At 40.3% G+C, this 23,398-nt stretch overlaps 1 protein-coding gene across 2 annotated transcripts in view; it reads right to left on the bottom strand.

Annotated features, from left to right (window-relative positions):
* Window positions 1-21,509, bottom strand: part of SYTL5 (synaptotagmin like 5) — a 104,487-nt gene extending 82,978 nt beyond the window's left edge. For both annotated transcript variants that reach the window (XM_057310641.1, XM_026513291.3), the window contains exons 1-2: window positions 21,226-21,509; window positions 1,858-2,067 (exon numbers count right to left, since the gene is read on the bottom strand). In XM_057310641.1, coding sequence (XP_057166624.1) covers window positions 1,858-2,067; window positions 21,226-21,344 — 329 coding nt within the window. In that variant the 5' untranslated portion in view covers window positions 21,345-21,509. The remainder of the gene's footprint in view (window positions 1-1,857; window positions 2,068-21,225) is intronic.
* Window positions 21,510-23,398: the final 1,889 nt, after the last annotated feature.

Here is a 23,398-nt window from a genome sequence, read left to right as displayed (position 1 = left end):
ATGCAAGTGGAAGTGAAAAGAAAGCCAAGGTAGCAATACTTATATCAGACAAAATAGACTTTACAACAAAGACTGTAACAAGAGACAAAGAAGGACACTATATAATAATAAGGGGGGAAATCCAACAAGAAGATATAACAACTGTAAATATTTATCCTCCCAACATGGCATCACCCAAAATTCATAAAACAGTTAATAACAAACATAAAGGAACTAATCAATAGTAACACAATAATAGTAGAGAACTTTAACATTCTACTCACATCAATGGACAGATCATCCAAACAGAAAATCAACAACGAAACAGTGGCTTTGAATGACACATTGAACCAGATAGATTTAACAGATATATTCAGAAATTCCATCCTAAATCAGCAGAATACATACACTTTTCATGTGCACATGGAACATTCTCCAAAACAGACCACATATTAGGCCACAGAACAAGTCTCGACAAATTCAAAAAGACTGAAGTCGTACCATGCATCTTTACTGACCACAACAATATGCAGCTAGAAATCAACCACAAGAAAAAATCTGGAAAGACCACAAATACATGAAGGTTAAATGACAAGCTACTAAACAATGAATGGGTCAAACAAGAACTCAAAGAGGAAATAAAAAAAATACATGCACACAAAGGAAAATGAAAACACAATGGTCCCAAACCCTTGGGATGCAGCAAAAGCCGTTCAATGAGGGAAGTTTATAGCAATATAGGCCTACGTCATGAAACGATCAACAAATATGATAAACCTCTAGCCAAAGTCATCAATGGGGGGGGGGTCAAATTAAAAAGTCAGAAATGAAAGAAGAGAAATAACAACCAACATGACAGAAATACAAAAGATTATAAGAGAATATTATGGAAAATTATATGCCAACAAACGGGACATTCTAGAAGAAATGGATAAATTTATAGAAACATATAACTTCCCAAAACTAAATCAGGAAGAAATAAAAAATTTGAACAGATTATCAGCAATTGTTATTGAATGAGTAATCAAAAAACTCCCAATAAGCAAGAGTCCAGGACCAGATGGCTTCACTGATGATTAAGGAGAGTTAATACCTATTCTTCTCAAAGTACTCAAAAAATAGTAGAAGAAGGAAACCTTCCAAATTCATCCCATGACGCCAGCTTTACCTTGATTCCAAAACAAGATAAAGATACTAAAAGAGTGAGAACACTACACACTAATATATCTGATGAGCATAGATGCAAAAATCCTCCAAAAAAATACCGGCAAACTGAATCCAACAATACATTAAAGAAATCTTTCACCATAACCAACTGGGATTTATCCCTGGGATGCAAGGGTGGTTCAATATTCACAAATCAATCAACGGGATACATCACATCAATAAGAGAAAGGATACAAACCATATGATCATTTCAACAGATGCAGAAAAAGCTTTGCCCCTCAGCTGCCAGGGAGAGCAGGCTGGCTATTACATTCTCATCTTGCCAGTGACCCCAAACACCCCCAAACTCCTTAGGGAGTTGCCTCTGCCTCTGAGAAGACATGTGGAGTCAGGTGGGGCTAGAAGTGAAGAAAGCTTGTGGGTGGGTTTCAAATGTAGGAGACCGCATTCTGTGAAGCTTCCAATTTTACTGTTTTATAGTTTTTAAAACTAAAAATACCATTCTCTCTATTTTGCTCGTGGTCACTCACTCATGCTCACTGCTCCCCCCGCTCAGAATTCTACAAAGGCATTGCTGAGCCTGGGTTGGGCTAGATTTTAATTCTACTCTCTATCCCTAAATTTTAAAATACTCCTTTCTTCTTTTCCTTTCCCCACACCAAGCCCTTGGGTCATCGGATCTGGCTTTCCACAGCAAGGCAAGAAACTCACGCGACTTTGGCACAGATGGTGCACTTCCAGCTGCCATCGAGGCCCAAGACGCGACACTCGCTGCACACTCGCAGGGAGCAGGCCCGGCACGGGTCTCCTCGGTCGAACAGTAAGCCCAGGTTTCTCTGGCAGTGAGCACAGACTCTGCCGGTTTGTTGCTGAGTCTTCCCACTTCTACGCTTTGCTTCTAAGAGTTCATTTTTCAGCTTCCTGGAAGGAGAGAGGGAGGGAAAATCACTTAAAAAAAAAGAAAACAGGAGTGGCGCTCTCTTCATGGAAGGAGTATTTTCATTTGCAAGAATCAAGTAGTCAGAGGCAGATACTTTCAGAAAACACAATTTCTCTCTCTCGAGTCAACAATCCTTTGATATCAGTACTTGAAACACATAGCGTTTGTGGTTTACATATGATTTTTAACATCCTCCACTAGTGCAATGAGTTTGCTAATAGTACATATTGCTATTCTCCGCTAACCTCTCCGAGCAGATCTTCAACACCCTAACCTGGGAGCACAACCCACCTGGCAGCTCACACAATACCATCTTCCTTACCTGTCTAGATATACCACGTGAAACAAGAGTGTGAAATCAAACTTGGCAACGGTGATACTTCCCTGAAGTCATCCGATAAAGAGTTTTCTACAAGGACAGATCCCACCATTTCAGATCTCAACACTTCTGCTTAGCATTTGAGGTTTTCTAACAACTTCCACCAACCTCTGGGTTTTGCTGTCACATATACCTCGGTTTGAATCTAGGTTCCATCATGAATTAGCTGTGCAGCCTGGCAATGATTCACCCACTACACTCTGGTCTCTTGCTCTCTACAATGGGGGTAATGATGTTCTTATGTGATTGTTTTTAAGATTAAACAAGATGATCTGTGTAAAGGTACCAGCATGGTGCCCGGCATATATTAAATAAATGCTAGTTCCATGTCCCTTCTTTTGCTACCTGACATATAATTTTTTTAGATATACACATTAGAAACGAGCTCTTCAAAGCGATGTGACAGCGTCATCTGGGAACTTATTGGGATTGAATGCAGAATCTCAGGCCCCACCTTAGACCTGGATCAGATTCTGCACATTCACAAAATCTCCAGGGCATCAGAGTTTGAGAAGCATAGCTTCAGAACATCTGGGCTCAAATTTGTCTATCTGCTGGAATCACCTGGGAAGATTTTAAAAAATAGTGATTCTCGAGTCTCACCCTTCTCCCTGCCAGACTCTGATGGCATTTTTTTTAAAGTGTGACTATTTATTCTAATATACTGCCAAATTTGGAAAATACTACTCCAAAAGATAGGTTCGTCTCTACTTAAAAGTTTCAGAGACATGCTGTTTCTTTATGCTATCGATCTCCAGTCCCTTCTCTCTCTCTCTCTCTTTATAAGATTTATTTTTTTTGAGAGAGAGAGAGAAAGAGAGCACATAAGTGAGGGAGGGAGGGCAGAGAGAGAGGAAGAGAATCTCCAGCAGACTCCCTGCTGAGTGCAGAGCCCAAAGTGGGGCTCAATCTCATGACCTGAGCCAAAATCGAGTCGGACGCTTAACCAACTAAGCCACCCAGGTGCCCCTCTAGTCCCTTCTTGAACACAACATTTCTATGTTTCAGAAAAAACAAACATCCCAGAATCATCTCACACATCTCATACCATTTCCTTTTACATTTGTGGTACTGAGCCTTGTTATACCAGACTAGACTAGCATCTCTCCAAAAGCAGGAATGATGACTTTAGTTTCTTGAATATACTGCTCATGACCCAACTCTGTGCTAGACTACAAGGTACTTAAATATCATAAACTATTATCTCTTTGGGGTCTTCAAACCAACTTGTGAAGTATTACATCATTCACATTAAAGATAGAGAGCAGTATACATAAAACCAGAAACGAGGTCTTTTAATTCCTAGCCTAATGAGAGCTTTCTAAATGGGGAATTTAAAAAGGGAGGAGTAAAGTTTCTAAAACCTTTGATCAATTGTCTCCTCCATTCATCCAATGAACATTTCTTGAGTGTCTATCCTGTGCCAGGCATTCTGGTATTCAGAGACAAGAATGAGTCAAAACAGGGTATCTGCTAAGAAATTCGCATTATTCTCAATGTTAGTCAAGAAGAGGACAAACCACGCAAGATGATTCATGTGCTACAACAGGCGGATAGAGAATGCTCTTAAGACCTCATTCTTACTCACCAGAACACAAACAAGAACCCACAACAAGTTTTCCTAATCCCTGATTTAGAGTTTACAAAGTACCCTTATGTCCTTTTTTTCATGAACTGGCTTATGAAATTGAATGTAAGAAAAGCTCCACACAATTTACTTTTGAAAACTTGCAGAAGCTACAAGCTTTAAAATAACAGAATGAGTTCTCATTTGAAAACCACACTTATTATCTGGAGAATCCCAACAGATGTTTGAACACCTCAGGGCACGAGACATAAAACATTGCTTATTCGAAATCTACAACAATGCACCCAACAATGGCAAAAAAACAGGTAATTAAAATGGGTAGAACAAAGATAGCAATCATAAATAGCAGTCCTATCTGAATAGGCTGCTGGGCTAAAGAGTAATAAATGGAGAAAATAGGGGTATTCCAGGACATTCCAGAGGCAAATTTTCTTCTGGAAAAAAATTCCATGAGCAGATGCCTGGATCACTTTTACTTACCAGTTCCTTAATCACTTAGTAGTTCCTTAGAGTGGGTGAGACCACTTGGAAAAATTATGGCCATATACAGAAACATTTTCTTCTTTTTTTAGATTTTATTTACTTAGAGAGAGAGCACACACAAGTGGCAGGGAGGAGCAGAGGGAGATGGAGAGGGAAAAACAGACTTCCTACAGAGCAGGGAACGTCACGCAGGACTCCACCCCAGGCCCCTGGGATCATGACCCGAGCTGAAGGCAGAGGCTTAACCGACTGAACCACCCAGGTGCCCGAAAATGAAACATTTTCATTGCATCTTTCTCTGTGCTCCACTGACAGGACTCTATTTAGCAATCGTGTTTCACCTAGTTCAGTTCTAGAGTCTGAAAAGACTTGGGGCCCCCTGTACATCAGGGTACAAGGAAGCAAGAATTTAAAGGTCCCAACACACTAGTCAGGACATTTTTAAGGCAACTGGTGCCAGTTGTCCCACATATTGGGAGCTATCTCTGAGACGGTGGGAAAGGATGGGAAGAATTCCACAGGCTGGCACAAAATAGTAAACAGCCTGGTTTTTCAGATTGTTCTTAGAAACTGACCTAATTTAATCATGCCTAGGATAATTTACATGAAATGGACATAGCCATTTTCAGACACTCAAGAGGAGAAAGGTTAAAGGGAGGGTAATTGGAACTAGGAAAAGAAAGTATGCAAGGGAGAATTGGTATCAAGGAGAAAAGGAGTATTGGGAGCTCAGAGAGAGGAATAGGGTGGGAGAGGTCTTTTCCCTCTGCTTTACTATCCAGCACCAACAAAGCAAAGTAGGCCTTATTTGGATCCTGCATTGGCTGACCCAGTCTGAGAAAGGTATCTGAGGAAGGTGACTTTCTGGGCTTTAAGCACGGTATCTGTTCATCTCCCACACCCACATAGAAATGCTTCTGGTTGGGGCTCCTGGGTGGCTCAGTCGTTAAGCGTCTGCCTTCAGGTCAGGGCGTGATCCTGGGCGTTCTGGGATCAAGCCCCACATCAGGCTCCTCCTCTGGGAGCCTGCTTCTTCCTCTCCCACTCCCCCTCCTTGTGTTCCCTCTCTCACTGGCTGTCTCTGTCAGATAAATAAAATCTTTAAAAAAAAAAAAAAAAAGAAAGAAAGAAATGCTTCCGGTTCCAAGTAACAGGCTTAAACACAGGCTTCAGTTGTTAGCCCACATAACTAGAAATCCAGAATTAGGCAGTTCTTGCATTAGTTCAGAGGCAAATCAGACCACTAAGGGACTCAGGATCCTTTCATCCTGAAGGTCCCCTATCTTCAAGGTGTGGCTTATCATTCTTATGCAAATGACCAGCCAGCTCCGGAATGGCACCCATGTTTAAGACAGGAGGAAGGGGCAAGCTGTGTCGGCTGTACCCGTCTCTTAACAGAAAAACGAAAATTGACTTGGAATTCCACACCCCCTCCATCAGATTCTCCTTAGGTTCTCCTGATCAGACAGTGTCCTAGCACCACCACCAGCTGCAAAGGAGGCTGGGAAAGTGGAACGAGTCAGATCACACAGCCCTGTCCTCTTGACATTAAACGTGGTCCTGTGACTAGCATTTGTCCTTGAAATGCAGGATGTGGTCCCACATAAAAGCTTTAAGAGCGAGTGCGTGGCTTACCACGTACCCTCGTTTGCATGGAGAGTGGCAGTGTCCGAAATAGTGTCTGCTCTGTGAGTCTGAGCCTGGTCTGAGGAAGCTGTGAAAGAGAGTCCTCGGCCATTTTGTTACAGACACGCAGCACGGACGAGAAACAAACCTTCATGGTTTTAAGGTGCTAAGAGTTTGGGGCTGTTATTGTAGCATCACTTAGCCCGTCTGACTGCTAAGTCGAGCCTAGTTCTTCATCTGGCTGCTTCTTCGTCTGACTTCCCTATGTCCTTTTTATTTTGGTTTTACTGCTGCTTCCCCAGGGAAGCTTTCTCTGACCACCAAATCTACAGCAAATACCCACTTTATTCTCACTCCCAGAACAGTGTTCTTTTTCCTTAGAGCACTTACTGTAATTTTTTTTTACTTACTGTAATTTTTAATTGTACATTTATTTGGCTGTTTCTACTGGTTTAATGTTTGTCTTGCTAATTTCTCTGTAATCTCCATGAGGGTAAGACTATATCTGTGTTTAGCTATGCATGTTACAGCACATAACCTAGTGCCTGGAACATAACTGATATCGTTTGATTGAATGAATAAAAGAAAGCATAAGCACAAGCTAGCAAGTGCCAGAGGAAGAGGAAGAGGAAGAGGGAGGGAAGGAAGGAAAAAAAAAAGAGATAAAGAGCGAAGGGAAGGAAGGAAAACTCAGCCATGCCGTTAACTAGCTGGCACTCGGCATTCGAGTTAACCTCTCTGGATCTCAGTTACTTCAACTTCTAAATAAATATTCCTTTTATATCTTCCTCCGAGGGTGTTTATAGGAGTCAGAGGCAATAAAGTATGGTAGGGTGTTCTGTAAATTATAATGGCCTTTACAATATGAAGTCATCAATCTTAAAAGGAGAGTGAGAAGAGAAAAATGTACAATGTTGGGTCTGTTGAAAATAAAGTCAAATTAAAATTGGCTAAAACTGAGATCAAACACACTCTGAAAAAGTAATCCAAGCCTGAGAAAACTGCAGAATGTTCTCAATTACTTGTTAAGGACTTCCAGAACTTTCTCTGTCTTCCTTAACTTTATTTCTACACTGTTGTTCAGAATGAAAAACCATTTTGATTCTTGCCAATATACAAAATCTAACCAATTACTCTATTTGTTCTAGTGTGGAGAGAAGCAAAGAGTATGGGAGATGGATAGAAAAGTGTAGTAGAGATAAATATGGCCCCAAATCAACTGTTAAAAACTGATGAAAAATAAAAATAAAAAAAGTTGAAGACATTTAATGCCAGCTAACATCAATTCTTTATTTGAGATGAACTCAGGTTGCTCTTGCATTTTAAAATATCAGTTTATTCCTTAGATTTCCTTGTTGCTACAAAGATGTGCTGATATTAACATGCAAATTGATGACCCATATGTAATTGGAATCTAAAAGACCGAAGAGATAAACTATCTCAGCTGTAGTTAAATGATAGAATCTTTTCACTGCTATATCCTGGTGATACACTGAATTCATTTTTTTCCATCCCATCATCAGAAATGTTCAATGCATTACAAAGACTGCCTGCTTTATCTCTGCATAGACATACTCCTTTCAAATCAGGAATTGCTTTCATTAAAATTCCTGTCACATTTGTGTGGCATTATTTTCTTTTGTTACCCTGTCTAGACTCAATTGTACTGAACATTATTTTGCACCAAAGAAGATAGGAATTTTGGAATGGAAGCAATTAGCTGCCCGGAAGAGGAAGCTATAAATAACAATTCACAAAGCATCTTTGATTCCTTGATGCCTTCAACAGTTCCCAGTCTCATCTAGCAGAGCACATCAAGGCCCAAGAGATATAACAAACAAGCAAGGACTCTACTGGGGCCCAGAGCATAGCGCTGAACCCAAGAAGGCAGACTGCCTGGGTTCAAATGCTGGCCTTGACGCTTTTTATATCTGAGACTTTAAGAAAATTACTTAACCTCTCAGTGCCTCAAAATGCTCCTGTAAAATAGAATCATAATAGTTGTATCCTTATAAGGTTGTTGTGAGCACTACGAAAGATAATGCTGTGAACATCGAGTAAAGTGTTAAGCCCAGCTTGACATGTCATAATTATGAAATAGGGAATTCTGGTAGGTGTCTCTCCAAAGCTGTTCCCCTCTTCTATATTAGTGGCATGTCTAACTAGGCTCGTGGCCACTCAGAATAAAGACTACATTTCCCAGTATCCCTTGTAGTTAGGTTTTGTCATGAGACTAAATGTTGGCTGATGGGATGTGATCAGAAATGATACAGGCAACCTCTAGGTCAGGACCCTAATGGAAAAGGGCTATTCCTTTCCCTTGAACTCCTCTTGCCTCCCAGAGGCTGGAATGAGAACAGAGGAGTGAGCCATCTTGAATTACGAGCTAAATGGTCAAGGTGGTGAAACAACAAAAAAGACAAGGTGCCCAGACCCATACTACAATGGAGCCACCAGAACATTATCACAAAGCTGCCAACCAACCCAAGCTTTTCTATTAAAGAGCAATATATTTCAATCTTATTTAAGCTGTTATTATAACGTCTCTCTGTCACCCACAGCCAAAACTATTTTACAACGAATATAATAAGGACTCAGTAAATATCAGGTCTTTTCAGTATTGCCCACTCACAAAAATGTTGCTATTGGGACGCCTGGGTGGCTCAGTCGATTAAGCATCTGCCTACGGCTCAAGTCACGATCCCAGGGTCCTGGGATCAAGTCCTGCATTGGGCTCCTTGCTCAGTGAGGAACCCCTCCTCCATCCACCTGCCGTTCCCCCCTGCTCTGACAAATAAATAAATAAAATCTTTAAAAAAATGTTGCTATCAGATTCTGCTTCAGCTTCTGCTGCAAGGCCTGCACGCTAAATCCTTCTTGAGAAATGGAGCTTGATATTCTTCTAAGAGAGCAAAACCACAGTGACTGATGAAAAGTATTATTAAACCAGAAACGAGACAAAAATTACTGAAATAATATACACAGGCAAAATAATGTCACAGCAGCCTGATGCCAAGGGCTGCAAAGCTCCTAGCATTTCCTTCTTTCATTTGCATCCAGAGGCAATGCCATCAACGCTGGGCTGGGCCTAGCTCATACCTGCCTAACGAAAATCCAGGGGTGATCAGATCTCCTTTCTGTACTGATTATAAAAATACTTTTTTCCTTTTGAAGCTTCTGTGTGCAGAACCTATTTTTGAAACCTAAACAGCACAACACAGCCATGATAACCACAGGCACTCCGTTTTACATGCCATGTCATTAAGTATTGGCAGCATCGTATGAGAAAGACGTTATGATTCCCATTTCAGAAATAAGAAAATGGAATCTCGGGTAGGAAACTTGCTGTGGGTCACAGGGTTAGTAAGTGTTGCCATCAGGATTCAGGTCCAGCATTTTAGATTTCAAAATTCGCACTCTTCCCCGAGATTCCTCCTGATTCTTATTCTGTTAACATATTTTTGCTCAGAAAGGACACTGCACTTACCAACAACTGCTATTTCTTTCCTAGTTGTGCAAAGCCATGCTAAGCACACTCAAAGTTAAACCTCAGTAAACATGAAGGGTTGCTTCTGTCTGTCTGACTTCTCCCACCCAAAGCCATCTGTCCAAGTAGCCTCTTAGACAAAGTCAAACACTCCCCAGTGGGGCTGTTCTTCAACACACATCCCTCTGGTCCTAATAAACTTTATAGAATTTTGATTAGCTTTCAAATCAAAGACAATTAAAAAGAATCAAGACCATCTGAGAATTGGGGAGAAGTTCGGTCTAGATAGAAAGCTACTTCAGAGAAAGTAATGAAGAATAGGATCGAAACATTTGTCTAGACAAAGAAATCTTGTGAATTGTGCCGATTTAATGTGTTTGGAAATTGTCACAAGGATAGAGGGCATTGTGGACTCTTTGTGTCTGCAGATGACACCAAGCACTTCCTGGTAATAAAACATTCAGCTTATAGGAATATAGCAGATCTCACAAAGCCATGGAAACAGACGAATGACTGCTTATTAACTATAAGCTGAAAATCATAGCAGAAACTGATCTCATAGGTAATAAGCAAACCAATTCTGGGAATACCTTGGAATAACTATTAATAACTATTTTCACAATTTGCTGGCCCAATGAGGAACAAGAATGTGTTTTGCTAATCTGAAATCCAAAGGATACCTTTCTTGAGTATCAAAACCAGCAGAAAGTCCTGTTATCAATATGGTAAATCATTCAGAAAAAGAAGAGGTAGAGATAGAGTCAGCAGAGCAAAAAAGAAAAAAAAAAACATGGATAAATTACAGTGCTTTTCAAGATTATTGCTCTGACATTGAGAGGATTATCTTGATGGGAGGAAACTGGGCATTCATACAAAACAAGATAATTTTAAGAGAACATGCTGCCCTTGAAAAATTCTTGAAAACTACTTCTGCTACTGAATACAGGCACATGCAAGTGTTAATTTTTATAAACATAGAGCTGACATTTATTCTAAAATATCTATAAATTGAATTTGTGTAAACTAAATTATTTTAAATACAGCAAGGAAGGACATATTTATATGCTCAGCAAAGACAGTTGTCAGTACTTAATTTTTCCCATTTTCTCTCTTTAGGTGGTGCTTATGGGAACTCATATTTTCATAGCTAAAGGTGATTACAAAAAAACCACTTCCAACAGTTTTCCTAGTTATCAGTAGCAGTACATAGTACAAGGGATGTCAAGTCACCATTTCTTTGAAATTGATTGAGGATGAATACAACTATCGTTTTCTTTATGTGCTATTTTTTTTTAACTAAAGCCAACTTTATTATATTTAATTGCAGTAAGAGATACCATGATGTTTGCTTCACTGAAATTCACCCCTGACAATTGCTTTCAGTAGGCAAATCTAATTAATAATTCTTAATTATGCCAATTTTTTCAGATTGCTGGCTGTTTCCCAATATTCGTTCTAGTCTTTTATACCAGTAAAACCCCCAGATGTGAGTTGGTCACATGGCCACCTGGAAGAAAGAAAACATTTCCCAGTGACATATCCAAGCTCCCTTGTGGCTAAGTACAGTCACGTGACTACATTCTCGCCAATGCAATGCAAGCAAGGTCATCTGTGAAACTTCTCTGAAATATCCTTAAGGGAAGGGAACCTTTTTTCCTGCCCTTTGCCCCTCTCGCTGACTGGAATAAGGACAGTATGACAAGCACTGGAGCAGCCATCTTGGACCATGAGTTGTGACTAAGATTGTCACCTTGACCAGACTTTAGACAGGCTCCTCTGAGGTCTCTCTTTGTCTAGTCTTTGTCCTTGAGCCCTATCTTCAGCTTGCCTAGCCCAGATTTAGCAGGAATCCTGCCAAAGGAGCATAGTGAGAATCCCCCTACCCTTGATATATCACCCTGGCTTGCCTTCAGTGAGTTTTTCCATTCATTGACCCCCTCACTCTACTCACTGGCTATAAATCCCAAGCTGCCTTTGCTGCATTTGGAGTTGGCCTGGATCTCTCTCCCCTATTGCCATAGTCTTTTGTTTTTGATTTTTTTGTGATGGTCTTAAAATGTATGTCAACAGTACCTAATAAAAAGTCTTCCTTACATTTTAGTAAGTACCAGAATAACTTTTTTATTTTTACTTTAACAGATGTTAGCCCATGTTGGAGATAGCAGAGCAATGAGTTAGAAGGACCCCGGGCATGGGTCACCATTACAAACCCCGGCTTGCTTTCCTCGTGATTCCATCGAGACAAAAAATGAAATAAACTTCTCTCTTATTTAAGTTACTATTATTTTGGTTTTCTGACACTCAGAGATGAACTTACCCTAATTTCTACACCCATAAATAGTATGGATACTATTACAGAAGTAGGGGAGAATGCAAATCCTGGCTTTAAAATACTAATTGTTTATAGTGTCTGTTAAAGATGTAAATTCTTTACATTTTATACAAATAATATATCAGTTTGGTTTGAGTCAATGTGAAAGTGCAGACTTTGCACAATCCAATAAAATACAATTTTGCTTCTGTTAAATAAGAGACTAATTCATGTCTATATTCTGTCTTGTATATACTCAGTGAATTTTTGCTGAATCTTAGAAATGTGTCTCCCAGATACATGACGAAAAGAATTCATATAAATCTATACTGAAACAACACTAATACTCATTAGTAAATGGACAATGTGAATAAAAAATTTACAAGAGGAAATACAAATTGCTTACAATCATGTAAAAACATTAAGAAACATATAAACGCAAATTAACATAGAACACTATCATCTTAGTAAATATTTACCACAACAATTTTGAGGCAGGGGTATAATGTAATAGTTTAGTAAAGAGGAAACTGACACATTTCCGGAAAACAACTTTTCAATTTAAAAGAAATATAAATCAAAATATGAATTACAATATAATAAAAAATTAAGACAGAAGACTAACAAATAAGGATGTTCATGGAAATTGAAAATATTGCACGCCCATGTTATGAAATCTTATCCACCCAATAAAATGATGCTTCCAGAGAATTTTTAGTGACATGACAAATGTTCATTAAATAATATTAAGCAAATATAGAGGATAAAAATTATATGTATAATATGGTTCCAGTTATGTGAGAAGTATGTGTATACACAGAGAAGTAACAGAAAGGAAATTCAACAAGTGGAAATTGTCTCTGGGAAGAGGGTGAGTTTTTAAAGTTCAAATTACATGTTTTATTTTCTAATTTTCTATAATGAATATATTACTTCTCTAATGAAAATGTACAAGAAAATATGAAATATTTCTTTAATTGGATTGGGGATTTATGACATAAAAATATTGTAGACATTGATGCCCTTTACAGATCCTAGTGAATTTAAACACTTCGAAAAATCCTGTACTATATAAAAGTTTCATTAATTTTAGACATTTGCATGGAATGTTTATGAGTTATATTTAATTTCTCTGCAATGAAATAATGATTGGAAAAAAATTAGTAAATGTGGGGTGCCGAGGTGGCTCAGTTGGTTAAGGGACCGACTCAATTTTGGCTCAGGTCCTGATCTCAAGGTCCTGAGACTGAGCCCTGTATTGGTCTGTGCGCTCAGCGGGATGTCTGCTTCTCTCTCTCCCTCTCCCTCTGCCCCTCCCCCTGCTCAAGCACTCTCTAAAATAAATAAATAAATCTTTTAAAAAAAGAAAACAAAATTAGTCAATGCACGTCAGCCTAATATTACAGATTTAAATCAGTTAAACCCTAATTCCTATTAATATACAAACATTCATATGAACTCTTGACATAAAATGGTCATATGCCTGAAATCCAAAATGCTAGAGGTGACATTTTTGTTAGTGAAGTTTTCACTTGTATTACTTCCTTAGAAATAAAATGCCTATTTTCCCAAGAATACAGTTGGTATTTGCTGACTTAGAATTTCCCTCAAGAACTGACCTACCTTTGGAGGGCGAGTTGTCTTCACTCACCCTCCCAGCCGCTACATCCTACCCCAAGAACAACATGGGCTTCATAGGTCTTTGTTTCAACTTACAGTAAAAAGGAATGGTAGTTTCCTGGATGTGAGTGCCAGTTAAGCCCTGCTGCCTGGGGGGCATGTCCTCTGTACCAATTCTGGCTAGAGCAGTACTCAGGAAGGGAAAGGGGTGCTGAAAGGGGAATTTGGAGAGGAGTCAAAGATGAGAGAGAGAGAGAGAGAGAACACACACATATTCTACATAGGTGACAATTTTACTTATGACTACAGTGACCCTATTATTTCAAACAAAAAAAAAATACGGTCTGGCAAGTATGTTTATTTGGATAATCCAGTGTTGGAAATGCCCCCCCGAATATCAGGTATTTGTGGCCCTTTCCCAAGGTGAGCCCTCCAAGTAAGAAATACTTGGCGGAAAGAGCAGTAGGACCAAAATTTAAGTTGGTTTCCCTATATATGTTTATATGTGGAAATTCTTAAGTTCGTTGGTAGGAAAACCTCCAAGGTTTTAAATTCAGTTTAAAGCAGAGCTGGATTTTCTTTTTTCATTTCCCTGTGACTCAAAAAGAGTTTAGGTTTTATTAGGGAGCCAGTACGTTCATGCTGGGAGTTTCTGTTAATCCACTAAGCAGCTTTGTGGCAATTCCATTAGGACTGAAACAAAATGTTTACCAAACTAGAAGTCCACTCCAACAGCTCTCCTGGTGTTTTACGGGGATAGTGAGCCTTTAGGCTTTTCAGAAGGTCAAACTAATTTTGTTCTTAGTGGTAGTGATAAGATTTGGAAAAACAAACAGCCCCACAGATCAAACATCCGTAGAATATTAAGAAGATATTATTGCTTGGCCCTTACTGGTCTCCCTAACTTCCAGGCTGAATGTCTAACTCTTGAAATCACTTCAAATCCATTTGAACTGAACATTTAGCTTATCTGCCGGATTCCAAATAACCAATTTGAATACACTTTCCCCTTCTGTTTCTCCATTCTTCTCTTTCCTTCCCTACCCTGTTCTAAAATGATGGAATCAACCACATAAAAACAAAGCTGTAATGTGAATGGCAGTTTCCAGGCTGGGATCTGGGGTCTCTTGATGACACTGAGCTCTGGCTTGCTTAGTGGCCCATCTCAGCTGAGCCAGCTGTATGGAACAAAACATAATCCACTTGCACTTGGATTTCAGTCAGCAGAAAGACTAGAACAGCCTAAGGAACGCGTGTCAGTTTTCACTGTGTAAAAGCGATGCTTCCATAAAAGTCACAGCAACTTTGGATAACGTTACCCAGCTTATAGGTCACAACTGTCCGTAAATACCAGGCTGCAGGAATGTTTTCTGTTCTCTTCCATTTCTCTGGGAGGAAGGCTATGGGTGGACTTGCAACAGGGTCTGAAGAGGTGCCCTGATGGCATAAACATCACAGCATAGAGGACAGGGAAGCCACATGGAACAGGAGAATCTCACTGCTGATGTTGACCAACTTGGCAAATCATTTAGGAAGTTTCAGTTGCCACAGTTGTCAGAATAGTACGTCCCTCACAGACGACACGGGGATTAAATGAGGATCATTCGTGAAATGAGTAATGCGTTCTTTAGTGTGAGGCAAGCAGTGCATAGTTCACTCTTCCCTTTTTTTTCTGGCCTCCTGAAGGGTCAGATACATCGCCCCAGAAGTTAAAAGTGACCTAAGAGGGGCATGTGAGCTCCCGGAGCCAGACGGGGGGCGACAAACTACCGTTCAGCCACTTACGAGCTGTGCAAACTTGGACGAGTTATTTAACTTGGTACTTCAGTTTACCCATCTATAAATGGGATAGTAATAGTTCTTATCTCATCGGGCAAATGAATTTGTAAACTGTCCCTCACAATTCTGAAGAACCTTCTGCTAGTTCTTGGTATTTTCTCCACCTCCAGATGCATCATACTGTTCTTCTAGAAAGGCAATGAAACACATTTATGCTGTTCCGGCACGAGCCTCTACTGATTAAGTGAGGCATGACTATCTCCTGGAGATGGCAGGACCCTGTGAAACCATCTAACCTCCCAGACAGAAGCCGTGTTCTATCTCTGATAGCTGATGGGTTCCGCTCCAACTCCATCTCACCTCTTGGACTCTAAATGTCCTGCTGTTTAACGAAGGTGGCTTATCAAGGCTTTTAGGGGTATACAGCTATTCACAAGGCTAGAATCCACCGAGGTGTTGTTTTCAACACCAAAGGTCAACAAATTACAGCCCTTGGGCCAAATCCAGCCCACCATCTGTTTTTGTAAATACAGTTTTATTGCCCATACCCATTTGTTTACACGTTGTCTATCGCTGCTTTCAGACTACAAATGCAGACTGAAGTAATCGTAAGGTAGAACATATCCCCTGTAGAGCCTATGATATTTACTATCTGGCCCTTTACAGAAAAAGTTTACTGACCTCTGGTCTACACCATGGATAAAGCCCGATTCAGGACTGCAAACTTCTTTATGATTCTGGATCCAACAAACATTAATATTGTGTTTCTGCTCACCTTTATTTTTTTTGAAGATTTATTTATTGGAGAGACAGTGTGTGAGAACGTGAGCGGAGGACAGGGAGAGGGAGAAGCAGGCAATGTTGGGGGATGTTTCCAAAACACCAAGGGCAGGCGTGTGTGTGTGTGTGTGTGTGTGTGTGTGTGTGTGTGTATAACTGGGGGAGTGACCTGTGAAGCTGGGAGGGCCAACCCCTCAGAGACAGGAACAGAGAGACAGCAGAGCCTCAGAGAGGCCAGGCACCAGAAAAGACTCCTCAAAGGCCATGTTGAGCTCAGCTCCTAGGAACAGCAGGTGCTTTGGGCTCAGGCAGTGGCTGGGGGCTGTTGCACCTGCTGTGCTGGGCTTTCAGGAGGGGCTGCTGTAGCCACGGGCGCATCCTCAGCTGGGTCCAGGTACCCACCCAGGTACCCATCCAGGACCCTAAGATTATGACCTGAGCTGAAAGCAGACACTTAACCAACTGAGCCACCCAGGTGCCCCTCTGCTCACCTTTATTATTTCAATAATAAATACATAGCATTTGGCCTACACAGGGTTCTCAACAAATGTTGATTACTTCTGAATCTTAGCAATTATAGGATGCCTTGGGCTGCATGTAACAGAAAATCAGACTCAAATTGCTATAAATAACACGGAAATAGATTATATTGATTATCGAAGAAGCCTAGCAGTGTGGCAGGTTCTAGTATATCAGGATGTTGGCAACAACTCTCTGCCATTCTTTTGGCCCAGCTTCATCATTGTGTGGGCTTTCATCCTCAACAGCAACTGTGATAACATGTTTCATTGAACATGTCCCATGGGAAAGAGAACTTTCCATCAATCTGGGCTATATGTTTGAGTGAGTCATCTTTGGTCTCATGTCTACCTCCAGAGCAATGACAGTTGCTAGAGGACTATTAGTCAAGGGATGATTAATTACTTTTAAAAAATCCACAGCTGGAGCTTAGCAAAGTTGAGATTTGGGTAGGGAGGAAGACGAGAGAAATGTATGCTGTAAGGTGACCAGCAGAGTTCATCACTGAGACAAGCCCAAGAGTAGATGCCAAAGAGAACATTAAGTTTTCATGCATTGTGGCCAAATGGAAATGACATCTTCTCAGTAAGAATAAAGCCCAAATGAACTGCTAAAATTATAAATTGAAGATTTCTTGTATAGGCCAATACCATAAAGTAGACATTTAACAGCCTTTGTTTTTAGGTGTGGAAGATCAAGCAGAGTAAGGTTTTGTTCATGAGATTTTTTTTTTTTAGGAGTAGGTACTATGAAACATGTCCTCTTTTATGTTAGGGTGAGCTCTTCCAAAGTTAGAAAAATCTAAGGTCCAGACTGATCAACAAAGATCTTTATCTTGTGCTTCCGAACTCTCTTTTTTCCGTTTGCATTCACTGTTGATAGCTCGGTTTTATTAGCATCACTTCCTCCCTCTTTCTTCACTGCATTAAAGCCATCACTAGCCGGTGATGGGTAGTAAGGAGGGCACATATTGCACGGAGCACTGGGTGTTACACGCAAATAATGAATCATGGAACACTACATCAAAAACTAAGGATGTACCGTATGGTGACTAACATAACATAATAAAAAATTATTATAAAAAATAAAAATAAATCCATCACTAAAACGAAATGATTTGTTCTTCACGGAGAACATTTAAAATACTCTTAACTCTGTGATAGTTGAAGCCTGGGTCTGGATATCTCCTACCATTTCTTCCTGCTTGGTCTGAAGGAAAACAAATACACTGGAGCTTCTTGGGTGAACCTAAAATGCTCTGTTAGTAGGCGGACACCTCTTCCCAGCCTACAATTCGTGCCTGGAGGTAATGATCAGGCTTGCCATGTGCCTTCTGGGTGCAGAGCACCTTCGGGAACACCCAGAGACCAGTCCCATTTTAATTAATGCCCCCCCTTCAGGGGCTATGTGGGTTCTAGAGCACAGCTGGGCATCAGGTCTAAAGCACTGATTCAATAAAATGTTTACATTCTTCCATTTTTCTATTTTCTTTAAGAATAACCTACTGAAATGAATAAACACACAAAGAAATAATAAATCCACTGCTTTCCAAAGCCCAATTTACTAACTTTCCATATCATTTACTTCTCTGTAATCATCATAATTTTTAAAACTTTCCATGGTCTTCCATTTCCTTCTGAAACTCATTAGCAGAATCTGAAGCCAATTTTGTGGTTCATGGTAAACAGATAAAACATAGTTGACATGTAACTGCTAATGTCAAATCTTTTTCACATTTCAAGGCCAAGCTCAAGTGTTAGCTCTCCTGTGAAGCCGTTCCTTCAATTTGTTCATAATTAATTCCACTTCCTCTAGAAACTGACAAAATATCAACCTACACTTCTGTAACATGGTAGAAACAATTACTGCAACAGCAAGCAGGTTCCCTATTTGGTCTGGCAAATCTCTTGGTTGGGTTTTCCAAAAGCTAACTCTGAGATGTGGATTTGGGTGCAAGCGGCTTATGGAGTACTCTCAGGAGGGACATAAAAGGGAATAGGGGAGGCAGGAGAGAAAAGGGGAGACGGGCTAAGTAAAGGTGTGGTCTGTAGGTGGAGTCCAGCCTCAGCATGATCCCACGGGAAGCTGTGAGGCAGAAGCTACACTGTAAAGTCTGTTAGCCATCGGCTTGGGGCTGCCCAGTAGGGACTGAAACTCAAGTCTGCCTGGTACTTGTGGCTCTCTAGTCCTACCGACAACTCTAGCCACCCAAGGGTAGTTCTCTAAAGATGGTAGTAGACACCATCCTTAGCAGTAGACATGTGGAAACTAAGAGATGAGAGCACAAACCCACAAGGGACCCAAGTAGAGCTCAGTGGAGCTCTGCTAGCGTTCACTACAACACATACCAACGACAGGGCCGATGATTAGAGCCAGCAATTATTAAGTACTTACTGCATGCCAACATTCTTCAAAGGTCTTGATAATATTAGCTTATTTAGTCCCTACGACAACCTTATGAGGCGCCTAATGTTATTATTTCTGTTTTGTTAAATGAGGGAACTAGATTTATTCATGGAAGCAACCTATCTAAAGCGACACAAAGATTTCATGGTGTAACCAAGATGTGAATCAACAAATGTGGCTACGTGATTCAATAGCACATACTCTAAACACCACGCCACTCACTTTGGTGAGGCTTCTCAATATACAATGCTGTTAAGAGTAGCAGAGCCCGAGTCATCTGGCCTGGGCTCGTAGGTTGGCAGCTGAGAACAAAAGGAGACAACATATCTAATATAGTTGGTGCAGAAAAAAAAAGTAATAAAATATTAGCCACCACTGCTATTAAAGAAGAGAAGAAGATATAGCAGCTTTAAAAAAATCGATTTTCTATAAAGGTATCGCTTAGATCTATCAAAGCCTTTCTTTTGCTTTCCTCAAACAAGTCTGAAGAGCCTGGAATTCAGCAACTTTATTCTCAATAGCTCTGTTGTATATTATACATTTGGCTAAACTTCTTTATAGAGAATAAGAGGAAAGGATAAGGGAAGAAACCGAAAAAGGAAAAGAGTCTAACAGATTATTAGGAAAAGTTGGTGGGAATGATAGAAGCAAATATTCCGAACAAATTCCTATTCATTGTACTTCTGCGTTTCTGAGCATGTGGCCATTAAGCTGGGTTTTCCTGAGTAGAGTGATGTTAATTCCCCCGTGCATGTCAGCATTACCGGCTCCACCTCACCTCCCATAAACAACATCACTTTTTACAGCACATTAGAAAATTTAGTCGCTTTTCATGACTGAATACAAATGCCAAAAAACATCATTTCTGATATCTTTAAAAATCATTAACTGCCTTAACCTGAATTCCAGGCATAGAAAAACTGCAATAATTTTCATCGAAGCCTTTATTTCTTTAAGATTGGTTGAATACCTACGAATGATGGAAATAAAAATTCTGGACTCTTAACTATGAAGTAAGCATCAATCGAGAATATTTCAATGTATTTCTAATTCTAGGATCCTAGTTCCTTGGGGCACACTGAAGATCTTTGCAACATATAGAGATAACCTTATGACAAGTTTTCTCCTCAACAAAAAATAAAATAAAATAAACTTAAGCTTTTGTGGTCTTTCCCTAATTTTCCTTATGGTTGACTTCCAGTTTCACAGCGTTGTGGTCAGAAAGATCACAGTTTTGGGAGACACATAAGACACAAAAACTACCTGCTGCACAGTAGGTAGTCGCTGAGAAAGGACCCCTGTTTATCTCTGCTCCTCTAGTCAGGGGTGAGAGGTAGTAGCCAAATATCTTTAACAAGCAGCACAGCACAAGCAGCAACCAATCCCAATGGATGCGACAACCAATCAGAACAAAGCTGTGACCATTCAGAGGGGTGATGCAACCAATCAGAATGGATGCTAGCTGAAACACAGGTGAGGTCATACCTGGGGATCCAGCTAAATATCAACCTTGCCTGGAACTGATGTGAAACTCACCTGTGCCCAGATTACTCAATGTTACTCACACAGAGACTTATTTTTAAATATTCAGGTGATTTCTGGGGTAAAATGGGAGTTTTTCACTCTCCAGATCCCCTCCTGCTCTCAGCTATGGTGAGAAGGAATTCCGGGAAAGACTGGCCTGAGAAAGGCACTGTAAGTAAATAATTGTGAACTTACATACCAGGCACTGCACACGTATTATCTTCCTTCATCCTCACAACAACCCTATGAGGTGGGCACTTTTATTATCCTTGTTTTAGGGATGAGGAAACCAAGGCATGGAGAAACTGAGTCACTAGATCAAGGTCACACAACTAATACATCTCAGAGCTGGTATTCAAACACGGGCAGTCCTTCCACTTCACTACTACTTCGGAGGTTATGAGCAAATGGGCATTCTCATCAACACCATATCATCTGCTCGATTCCATCCTCCCATCTAGCTAATGATAAAATATCAAAGACATTTTCTGATATTTGGGCTACTCCTGGGAACCCACGAAGTTACTGACCAACATTTGTCCCCAGCATGGTCGCAGTTGCCCAATTTCTGATCTAACTTGCTTCAAAAAGACAGCAGTCAGGAAAGGCAGAAAAAATTTTAAAAAAAAATTATTACCTTATTCTCTTGTCCTCCACTTTTTTCAAATATTCATCTCTCTTTAAGACTCCCAGGATCATTTCCTTCTCATGATCTAACAAAAACGACAGATTGATAAACTCCGAGTTCTTAGACATGGTATTCCAGCAGCAGCTCTGAGTGGCGGTGGCTGAATCTTCCAGGTCAATCAATATCCACAGTTCTTAAGGCCTCCCCTGAACAGCCCAGAGTCACTCAGCTGTTTGACGGCAGAGCGGTTTTATAACGTCTCTGAGGAAGTGCTGATGGTAGTCGGGTGTTCTTCAAGGCTACACAGAAAAGAGATACCACTGGGATTACATTCCAAGAAAGTCATTATTGTTCTAACTGGGAAAGATCACCAAAGCCTTTGCTGTGGTGTCCAGTCAGGGGGCAGCTGAGTTTCACCAACGTTGACGAACGCCAATCCTTCAGGATGGCACAGAGCAGGGATTAGATCTGCTGGGGCAGAATACAGAAAACCCAGGGAAGACAGAAAGCAAAGGAGAGGAAAATCAGAAAAATTAATCAGGCCATTTTCCGAACAGCACACACAGTGTCTAATTTTTTGAAATAGTGATAAACTTAGCCAAAAATTTTTAATAATTACTGTGTGTTTATCATGAAATATTATTTATATGTAGTTGATTCCAGGCTCTCTGTGCAAATTCAGCTTTTTCCCTTATAATTAGTTTCCTTTACCAGCCAGCTCCTGTTACCACCCTTACAGCTGACTCATGGGTGAACTGAGTCACCACTGCGGGACACTAAGTGCACAGTCTGTACTGTCCCTTAACTGGCTCCCTCCTATTCCTTCCCTTCCTCCCCACAACTAGGACCACTTCGTAAAAAGCATTGCTGGCAAAACAGATATGAATCAGTGGTACATGTATCCATTGGAAAGTTTCTCACAAACATAGCAATGAATGAAAAAAAAAAATCAAGTTAGAGAAGACTTCATGCAGAATGCCGGCATATATGGGAAGGAAAAAATTTATAACAACATTATATCTAATTTAGGAATATATACATTTGTAGTATCATTACAATGGATTTCAAGGGGAATTCAGAGATACAATCAAAGAGAACACAGGAACTTCAACCATATTGGATAATGTTTTATTGTCAAGATGACTATTTCTATCTCATGATGCACATATTTGTGAATTATTCTAGGTATGTATTACATACCACAAAATAGATGTTTCAGCACTTATCTTTGTCAACATTAGGAAGCTCACCGAGCCTTGTCCCTCACCCTAATTCTTGAGCACATTCTTTCATTGGCTTGGAACATAGATTCTCTCTGTACATCCTCATAAGAATGAACACTTTAGGCCTATGGCCTCATCCCCTGACACTGTCCCTCGGTTTCCCTCCCAGGTCTATGAATTACAGTCTATTGTGCAAGTTAAACTTGGTTTGCTTGGTTATAGCAGGTTTCTAAGCATAACTAGATACCCAAAGCCTGCTTCGGGGGCTCCCAGTTGCCACAAGGCTAGGCTGACATAAAAATCTCAGGAGATCTGAAAGGACAGGATCTTGTCCAGAGCCTAACTTTCCAAAGCCCCCAGGTGTTTGTTCTATACATTGTACACCAAACCACAACTTGGCTGAAATGACTCAGAAATGAACTTCTTCTGATAGGTCAAGAGCTAGCCCTCCAGATGGACTCCAGGCCTTTCCTCCACCTTCAAAATCCTAGAGGCAGAGAATCCCAAAGTTGGCCTTAACAGGAAGCAACAAGGTTAGAGCAAAAGGGGGTCTTCAGAAAGGTTAATTGTTTGGTTTCCGCAACATCGTCAACTGTGGTCGCCTCATATAAAGAACACAACTGGTTTTTCCACCCCTCTTGTGGTTCATCTGGTCTCACACTGAAATGAAAAAGCCACTTGGTAGCTCAATGGATGAATATGCTGCCATTACAGACAGGTTCACTTAGAATGTATTTTATATTTGAAATGTCAGATTTAGAATGCCATGTGTGAATATTCTGTAGAACTGTAATTAGAAGTTATTCAAGGGGTTGGAGCCACAAAAATATTTGAGTTGAAGCTTATGGCTAGCCTTGCCTTGGATTGTAAATGCAAATCTGCCCTGTAAAGCTCCAAGGCTCTGCCCAGCGAGGAGAATAAAAGGAAGGGAGGGCAGTAACACCACAGGGTAGCATCTG

Source organism: Ursus arctos, chromosome X (assembly GCF_023065955.2).
Source record: "Ursus arctos isolate Adak ecotype North America chromosome X, UrsArc2.0, whole genome shotgun sequence".
NCBI classification, from domain to species: Eukaryota; Metazoa; Chordata; class Mammalia; order Carnivora; family Ursidae; genus Ursus; species Ursus arctos.
This window is presented reverse-complemented; position numbering and strand designations above follow the sequence as displayed.